Source organism: Bufo gargarizans, chromosome 3 (assembly GCF_014858855.1).
Source record: "Bufo gargarizans isolate SCDJY-AF-19 chromosome 3, ASM1485885v1, whole genome shotgun sequence".
NCBI lineage: Eukaryota > Metazoa > Chordata > Amphibia > Anura > Bufonidae > Bufo > Bufo gargarizans.
The window spans coordinates 290,452,839-290,462,590 of NC_058082.1; the positions used below are offsets into that span (position 1 = coordinate 290,452,839).

Sequence of the window (9,752 nt, forward strand, 5' to 3'; positions counted from 1 at the left end):
TTTCGTTGACTTTGCTGAGGTCTTGTCTAATAAGTTACATTTTCCTGCAGGGACCCCATGGATGTATTCAGGGTCATTAATGCTGCACTGCATTGCTGTACAGCCATGTATATCTTTAGTAGTAGGTTCTGCTATATTTAACCGTGCAGATAGAGGGGAGCTCACTTGTGTTGCAGCTAGTGCTGTATGTGCAGCAGGGACACCCCCCCCCCCCCTTTACCTGTCTCCTTCATGCGGGAGTCGCCATCTTGTGTGCAGTCTTCCTGAAGGGCAGCCTCAGCAGTAGGTTCCATCGACTGCTCTTCCTTTGCCCCGATCACACCCTTTACTCCTCCGGATCAGTCTCCTGCAGGTGGAATGCGCACGAATTGTTCCAGGTGCGCTGCCACCTCCGCATTTGAACGAGGTGGCGGTGCCATGTTTCGCTGGCGTTACTCCCAGCCCCTCTTTCTCCTTCCTTGTGGTGCGAGCCATGCCCTTACTGGTGTCCTGCTGCTCAGCTGTTGAGCAGGTTGTAGCCTCTGCTCAGGAGCTCCCGCGTGCGCGTCCTTCTACATTGCCGACCAGGCCACGCCCCCCTTTAAACTTAGTTTTGAATAATCAGCATTTGTACAAGAAAGGGGATAAATAGGAGAATAGTCCATTGAGTAAAAGCACTACTTAACTATTTTATATGCATTTGAATATATGCAAAAATAGGGAGGTTAACAAACATCGGTTTAAAGGGGTTCTCCAGGAATTAAGAAAACAAATACTTAAATATTACTTTATGATGGGTATTTAGGAATATATTTTTCATTAGTTATAATGGCTCGTTTTGGGGATCAATCATTAAAAGAAATAAAATGGCCGCCATCCTACTAGTCCACACAAAACCAGTCCTAATTACACAGAAGGACAAGTTAAAGGGCTGCACCATCTTCCTCTCTTACTTGTCAGGGATTATGATCCTGAATACAGTTTAATATGATCTTCAGGTGAATCTCTGTAGGAATGGAGTTCATGAGGAGACATGTAGTACAGAAAGGCTAGTGGGGGTGTAGATAATGAGCAGCAGCTCTTGTATGCAGTCTCCCTTACCATAGCCCCACATTACCACAGTCTGTCCTGTCCGTCCTCTGTACTGCATGTCTCCTCATAATCTCTATTCCTACAGAGAGGAGGATGAGGCAGGTCTTTAGCTCAGTGTTGTGGAGTAACTTGTCCTGCTGTGTGATTAGGACAGGTTTTGTGCTAATAGGACTACGGCCACTTTATTTATCCTAATTGCTCCCTAGACAAAATGAACAATTATACCTAATGAATGGTATTTGGGAATTTATTTATAATGAAGGAATATTTAAGTATTTTCATTTTTCTTAATTCCTGAAGAACCCCTTTAAGTTGAGAAGATCTTAGTTCTTGACATGGGGAAGGTGTTCCTTGAACAAACACAATCTAACATGTATGGCTAACCTTACTTATTTGCATTTTTTTGTATAGCTGTCCATGTCTTATGCTACTTCCATTGCTAGTGACCTTCTGACCAATATAACACATTATATAGCATTGTTTTTTAATGCTTCCTTTTCTTCTGTTACTTAATCAAAAATGTTATAAAAAGGCCATCTCAAATGTTGTGTGTTCATAGATGAGAAAATCCTCCAGTGTGCTTACCAGTGGAGGGAAGATGGTCTATTGCACTTGTGTGTCTGCAGGGACTGGATGTGGGCTGTTCTGCTCAGGTCCTGACTGGATGTGTACCTGATCAGCTGCATACTGTAAATGTAGCTGAACAAGAAGATTCGGGAACACATCTGGTCAGGACCTGAGCAAGAGTCCTCAGCCACAAAGAGCGCAACAGAGATTGAAGTACTGAGCACACTGTCTTAGGCTACTTTCACACTAGCGTTCGTCGGTCCGCTCGTGAGCTCCGTTTGAAGGGGCTCACGAGCGGACCCGAACGCAGCCGTCCAGCCCTGATGCAGTCTGAATGGAGCGGATCCGCTCCGACTGCATCAGTCTGGCGGCGTTCAGCCTCCGCACGGACAGGCGGACAGCTGAACGCTGCTTGCAGCGTTCGGGTGTCCGCCTGGCCGTGCGGAGGCGTGCGGATCCGTCCAGACTTACAATGTAAGTCAATGGGGACGGATCCGTTTGAAGATGCCACAATATGGCTCAATCTTCAGGCGGATCCGTCCCCCATTGACTTTACATTGAAAGTCTGGACGGATCCGTACGAGGCTATTTTCACACTTAAGCTTTTATATGCTAAAATGATGCAGACGGATCCGTTCTGAACGGAGCCTCCGTCTGCATTATTATGATCGGATTCCGTTCAGAACGGATCCGATCGAACGCTAGTGTGAAAGTAGCCTTACCTCCACAAGTCAGTACACAGAAGGATTTTCACCAAAGCTAGGAGAACCCCTTAAAATGCAATTTTGAGTGGGTTTGGATTGTGTACCAATTTCCAACTATGGTTTATAGTACCAAATCTGAACTATGTCCAGCCTGCACTGATCTGCTAAACATCTCCTTAGAAATGAAGTTCCACTTGAACCAGCCCATAAGGGTTGTCACTCTCTACCGTATAGGGTGATGCATAGTAGTCATGACTTTCTATTGGGACCTTCAGTATTGTTTTCCTTCAGTTAGGTTATGAATGTACAGCAGGTCTCCCAGTCTGTGATAGTGAGTACTCAGCATAAACGTAGTAATGTATTGGATTTAGACTTCACTTTCTCCTACAGAATTATGGTGCGACTGCAACCAAAAGACAGTGCTCAGAAGCTGAGGACATCTGTGCAATATGTCAAGCTGAATTCACAAAACCTATTGCTCTTATATGCCAGGTAGGAATAACTGAAAACTGTCGTTTGTAACGCATCCTAATGCAGTGTTCCTCCACCACAATGAATACCTGTGGTAAGTCCTGATGCTTTGACAATAATGATATCAACACCTCAATACTAAGGAAATACTGAAAACCGGACTGGTTGGTGGGTCCTAAGGACTGGAGTTGAGTAGCACTGTCCTAATCTCATTGACTTTTAGCGTGGGTCGTTACCATTGGTTTAGTATAATCAAATGCTATACCCATTAAAATTCAGGTTTGTGACTCCTGAGTCACCTGCATTATACAGATCATTTACGCTGCTAGTTGCAAGTTCCTGCACAGCTTGGGCTCTGAAAACTATGCCACTAGTGAGAATTTATTAATGAAAGCCATGACACTGATGAATCCGTCATGAAACAGATCCAATCCATAGCTTTATAATGGCGTGTGGCAAGATTAGGCTACTTTCACACTTGCGCTTGATCGGATCCGTTCTGAACGGATCCGATCATATTAATGCAGACGGAGGCTCCGTTCAGTACGGATCCGTCTGCATTAATAACTTAGAAAAATTTCTAAGTGCGAAAGTAGCCTGAGCGGATCCGTTCAGACTTTCAATGTAAAGTCAATGGGGGACGGATCCGCTTGAAGATTGAGCCATATGGTGTCCTCTTCAAGCGGATCCGTTCCTATTGACTTACATTGTAAGGCCTCTTTCACACTACCGTTTATTTTTTCCGTTTTGCGGTCTGTTTTTTGCGTTCCGTATACGGAACCATTCATTTCAATGGTTCCGCAAAAAAACGGAATGTGTTCCGTTTCCGTATTTCCGTTTTTCCGTTCCGTTGAAAAGATAGAACATGTCCTATATTTGGCCGCAAATCACGGTCCGTGGCTCCATTCAAGTCAATGGGTCCGCAAAAAAAGTGGAACACATACGGAAATGCATCCGTATGTCTTCCGTATCCGTTTCGTTTTTTGCGGAACCATCTATTGAAAATGTTATGCCCAGCCCAATTTTTTCTATGTAATTACTGTATACTGTATATGCCATACGGAACAACGGAACGGAAACGGAACCACAACGGAAGCAAAAAACGGAACAACGGATCCGTGAAAAACGGAACGCAAAACACTGAATTCAACATACTGTAGTGTGAAAGAGGCCTTAGTCTGGACGGATCCGCACGGCCAGGCGGACAGCTGAACGCTGCAAGCAGCGTTCAGCTGTCCGCCTGGCCGTGCGGAGGTGAGCGCCGCCAGACTGATGCAGTCTGAGCGGATCCGCATCCATTCAGACTGCATCAGGGCTGGACGGAAGCGTTCTGCTCCGCTCGTGAGCTCCTTCAAACGGAGCTCACGAGCGGACAGCAGAACGCTAGTGTGAAAGTAGCCTTAGTGCTGCATGCAAAGCTCTTACCAATAATGTGAACAAAGCCTAATTTTAGCTCACACTTAATCTATTTTTCACCTGTAAAGCCTCATACACACGTCCGTGGAACACGGACCGTGAGATACCGGCCTGGATTCCTACTGAGTGAAGGGCGTCATTGGTTGCTATGTCGCCGTGCGCTTCGTGCCACCGCTGATGTACAGTAATACACACGTATGATCTACATGCAGGGGGCGGCGCACGGCATCATAGCAACCAATGTCTACTATGTCGTGCTCAACTTAGACTAAATTATGCCCACCAAACAATCTGGGTGGGATGAAAAATAAAACTTTACTTTTAATGATCACTATATTAAAATTGATGCCAAAAACACCACAGTGCAAAACTGTCTGAACGGTATCACATGGATTTGTATCTTATGCATGTGAAATAAAACCAAAAAGTCTTACTGGATCCTGTAGCAAACAAAAATGTGGGTCCGGAAATGAGCAGGGGATAAGGTGGTTCTGGACACCGATAATGGTGGGTGAACCAAACAAAGGACGATCGGGTCCAGGCATTAGTGTGTGGATGGCATGGTAGGATCAGGAAATATCCATCCATAAAGTGTCCCTAAGGTAAAGGGAAAACCTATGATGCCCGACCTATCTAACACAGAGCACCCTCTCTGAAAGGGGCTACCCTGTCCAAATAGATGGGCAACTCCCTATTGTAGTCCCTGAAAAAATAATAATAATAAATGCTCCCTACGTGACACGTTTCTGTCCACTCATTGTCACCGGACTCTTAGGGGATAATCTCTTCAGAGATTAGAGAAACTGGCTGTAAGCCTAGTTCCACAGAAAAGCGATTGGGAAAAGCTTGCCCGTTCCACAATGGTGAGGTAACGGCCTGCCCTGCATCTGAAGATACACCCTCCAGTGGGATTGGATGTACCAAGGTGCCAGAAGTTCTGCCCCAGATATTGGGAATGTTTACCAGCAGCTATCTAAGGATTGCTGTGGCGTTTAAATGCCGGCCAGTGCGCCCCCCCAATTACGTCCCGCCTCCTCACGCCGCATGGTTACCAGCTTTGGGGTAACATCTTTATGCGTAACCCCTATCGTTGTTTTGCACTATGGTGTTTTTGGCATCTGTTTTAATATATTGATCATTAAAAGTTAAATTTTGATTTTCATTCCTACCCCTTCCCCCACCTTGATTGTGGTATACTTATAAAATATATAATATATTATGCCCACCAAACAATTAAAAACTTGCCCTTTTTCCCTTATTCAGTCCTACTTTTTGACAAAACCTGGACCAAAATCATGCCCTTTGTATGATGTGTTAAAAAATTTAAAAATGTATGCAGTAAAATCAGTTTAGTGGGATTTTACCTTGATGGGCTAATCTAGGATTCCCGTCAATCAGCAGGATGTGCAGGTGGTAGTGCTCATTGGCCCTTTGTCTGCAGTACTTAATCAGCACCACCGTTCCTTTGGCGTGCATTTTGGCTAGGCCCCAACGGTAGGAGCGCCTAACTATCGTACATTGTAAAAGCTATCATATGGATGTAAAATCCTAGAAAACCCCATTAAGAGCTTAAGAGACTTTGAGCCATTTGACACCAAAATACTTTTTTCGATTCGTTTTGCTCTTGTAATTGTAACATAAAATGTTTCTTCTGCTTTCAGCACATATTCTGTGAGGAGTGCATCTGTCTCTGGTTCAATCGAGAGAAGACCTGTCCTCTCTGTCGGACTGTGATTTCCAGCCACAACCATAAGTGGAAAGATGGTGCAACATCTCTACAACTGCGGCTGTTCTAGTCTTAAGTCTCCTGTCTTATCATTAATACAGTGTTGACTGAATTTCTGTCATTTCTTGGGTTTATGTTTTACTTTTTGGTGTATAGATTTACTTAAGAGACTTTTGGTGACTTATTCAAATGAAGGGCTAGACATTAATGGGTTTGCATTGGGTTTTGAATCTTTATTGTAAGTGTTCTGATAGACTTCTCATGTCTGTTTCTCCCTATGCAAATGTCATACTTGTATTTAGAGGTAATGGTTTCAGCAAACAAGGGTTATTTCTCTAATTAAAAATGAAAAAATAGTTTCTAATAAAATGTGTATGAATATATAACATCTCTGTGAATAAATGACCACAGAGTATTAATCACATAGGTAAATGGCTCATGCCAGTAGACAGATCGGATGTCTTGCCCCTGTTGGATCCCGAGGATTTTTATTAGTTGATAACAAGTGGTGATGTTGAAAACCGCGAAAAGTTATTTAGTTTTTTTTTATATAATGAAAAAACTTTATTTGCTGAAACTGGGGTACCCTTTGAATGCAACACAATTGTGTTGCCCAAACTGCTGATGAGAGAGTGATCAGTGTGCTCTAATGTTAAAGGGGTTGTGCAAAGTTTAAAAGTTAGGATAGGGGATAACTAACTGATCGCAGAGGGTTCCATGTAACTTTAAAACGTGGCACAATCCTTTTAAAAAAAAAATAAATGTATGTACAGGTTTGGCAATCTCATGACTTCACATTTTCTTGCACTTTTATACTGAGATTTTTTCAGCTTATTTGCATGTTTTTTTTTTTTTAGACATCTGCTCCATCACCGTATAACAGTATTGGGACTTTGAATCCACAATAGGAAAAGAGTAGATATTTTTACACCCCATTTTATCCCTTTAAAGGTAAGCTCACACTTCAGTTATCTGGTCAGTGATTTCCATCAGTTTAGGGCTCATGCACACAAACGTTTTTTTTTTTTTTTTTTTTTTTTTTTTTTTTTTTCCAGTTTGTTTAGTTTTTTTTTTTTACAGGTCCATATGTGGAACCATTCATTTCAATGGGTCCGCAAAAAAATAATTAAATAACTGTGTAGGGATGAGCGAACTTCTTTTTTCAAGTTCATAAGTCATGGTCCGTGGCAGTGGAATCCATAATGGAATTCTTTCATAACCCAAATCTTGTTCGCCGAACTTGAAACCGCAAGTTCGCTTAACACTATCCGTGTGCATTCCGTTTTCCGTATGTCCGTTTTGAAAATAAATAGAACGTCCTATTCTTGTCTGTTTTGCGGACAAGGACAGGCATTGTTACAATGGATCCGCAAAAAAAAACGGATGCAACAGACGTCATCTATTTTTTTTTTTTGCGGACTGCAAAATACATAGTCGTGTGCATGGGCCCTTATTGTGAGCCAAAACCAGTAGTGAAGCCTACTCAGAGATCAGATATAATGTAAAGATTCTCTTCTGTTCAGTGTTTTTGACCAGCACCTTGTTTTGGCTCACAATAACTGACCAAACAACTGAAGTGTGAAATCGCCCTAAGGGCTCATGCACACGAACGTATTCACTTTAATAGGTCTGCAAGAACCCTAAGGAGAGGAGTCCATTTCAGAACATAGGAAGCTAAAATGGGCTTATTGACCAAATCACATTTCGGATGTACTTAAATAAAAAGGTTAGAGGTTGTCTTGTCATAACAAATTTTTTAAATTTTTTAAATTAAGGGGCATCTGTCAGCAGATTTGTACCTACGAAACTGGTCGACCTGTTGCATGCGGGCTTGGCAACTGAAGACCTCTGTGTTGGTGCCATGTTCATATGTGTCCGCAATATGTGCAATTGGGGGTGTTGCCGTTACACCTTGAGGCTCAGCGCTATACAACTGCCGCGTCTTCTGCAACAGAACCAGGCAGTGTAAAAGTGATCACGCCTGTCTGGCCCTGTCGATCACAATTGCAGAGAGCTGATCCTTTAGGTGCAATGGCAATGCTCCCTTTGCTTCTAGAGGCTCATGTACATATATTAAAACTTAATTTTTCTCAGCAATACCAGCACATATAAACATGGGACCAACACAGATGCCTTTAGCACATGCAACCGGTCAACCAGTTTCATAGGTGCAAAGTTGTTGCAGTGGAGACATTGTGTTACAGGCTGCCTATGTAATACATGGGTTAACCAAAATGAGAGCTTCCCACATTGTTAAACTCTCTTTATAAAAAAAAAAGTGTGGGGGGGGCGGGGGTCTTTGGTGAGCACACCCCTTAAGTATGCTAAAAGAAGCTGGTCATATTTCAGACACAAGTACAGTTACACTACTGCTCACATCTATTTTTGGTGAGTTGGTAGAAACCAACCTTTAATTTTGGGTTTTGTGCTCAGTTTGTACCACTCTCCAGTATATTTATGTAAAAACCAAAGCACAGCCATTGTCATGTATCTTTTTACACCTGTAAATTCTGCACCTTTCACTGTGTCTCGAGTCGCCCACACCAGCATTCTAGTAAGTTCTACGCAGAACTGCAGGATTTCTACATTGGATGGGATAAATCCTTGCTTTACTAGCTGGCATCCAGCCAAACTGATTGTGTATGACTTTTCTGCTGTCTATGCTAAATCTTGTTTATATGAAGAGAATGATTTATATGAACCATTTGGGAACGTATTTTGTATTAGCCTTTGTTACCTGTCGTGCGACAGAAGGTATTAAAAAAAAGGCAACCTAAAAATGTATACTGCGACTGGTTTCTTCATCCATTGCATGTAAAGAAAATCAATCTGCTTATTTATAAGAAACTGCTTAATAAATTTGTTATCCTCTCAATATTGGGATGTGTGACTGCTTTCTGAGACTTTACACAGTCAAGCAACATTGGGTACAGTGCTACACATTTGCAGCCATTTTTTATTGCTCTTTGTGTAAAAAAAAAAAAGGTTTTCCAGTACTTACATGAATGCTTGTTAGCGATCATCTTGCAGTATAATACTGCCGCCGATTAATTAAATGCTCATTCATCGGACAATGTATTTATTTTTCCCCCTTTAAGCGTGCTTAAGTCAGTGCTTGCCGGCAGCAGATTGTGCAATAGCGATCTGCCGCCAGCAAACCTCCCATGTTGTGGAGATGATCGCTGCATGTAATAACTTCCGCTAGCCAGTAGGCAATTGCTGGGAGGGAACGCTTACCTCCTGACAATTGCTTGCTTCACCGGCCTGTGTAATACAGGATATAAACTGTTGGCCTGTCCTCATGATGGATCATCAATATCAGATCTGTGAGAGTCTGACACCCCTATCAATCAGCTGTTCTAAGCAGGCGCTGACTGCAGCAAGATAAGTGGATGGTTTCATTCACTGTGTAGTTTCCAGTGCTGGCATACTACAGCTCAGTCACCTACTCTGGGCGTTTTAGACCGCTCCGATCGCGTTATAGAATGTTTGCCCCCCATTAAAATAGTGCCTCTCGTGTCTGTCCCACGTAGAGATCCTGAAAAAAGTACTTTATAAAGTTGTGCAAATTAGCCATCGCAAGCATCCGGGGGTGGAGTTAGGACCCAGGTAGCACTCCCCTCCTACTTCGTCCTCCTTCTCTGGCTTGGAGATGTTGTGTGAGCACCGGTCACGTGCACTGTTAAAAATCAGTGCGCGGGCCTGGTCGTGGCCTGCGCTCGCGCAAGACCTCCAAGCCAGAGGAGGAGGACGAAGTAGGAGAGGAGGGTGGCCCAGAGGACAGCAAGGAGTGTTTA

General features: G+C 43.1%; 1 protein-coding gene across 1 annotated transcript in view; it reads left to right on the forward strand.

Annotated features, from left to right (window-relative positions):
- Window positions 1-8,830, forward strand: part of RNFT1 (ring finger protein, transmembrane 1) — a 42,997-nt gene extending 34,167 nt beyond the window's left edge. Inside the window, exons 8-9 of the mRNA XM_044286293.1 lie at window positions 2,733-2,834; window positions 5,891-8,830. Coding sequence (XP_044142228.1) covers window positions 2,733-2,834; window positions 5,891-6,025 — 237 coding nt within the window. The 3' untranslated portion in view covers window positions 6,026-8,830. The remainder of the gene's footprint in view (window positions 1-2,732; window positions 2,835-5,890) is intronic.
- The last annotated feature ends 922 nt before the right edge of the window (window positions 8,831-9,752 follow it).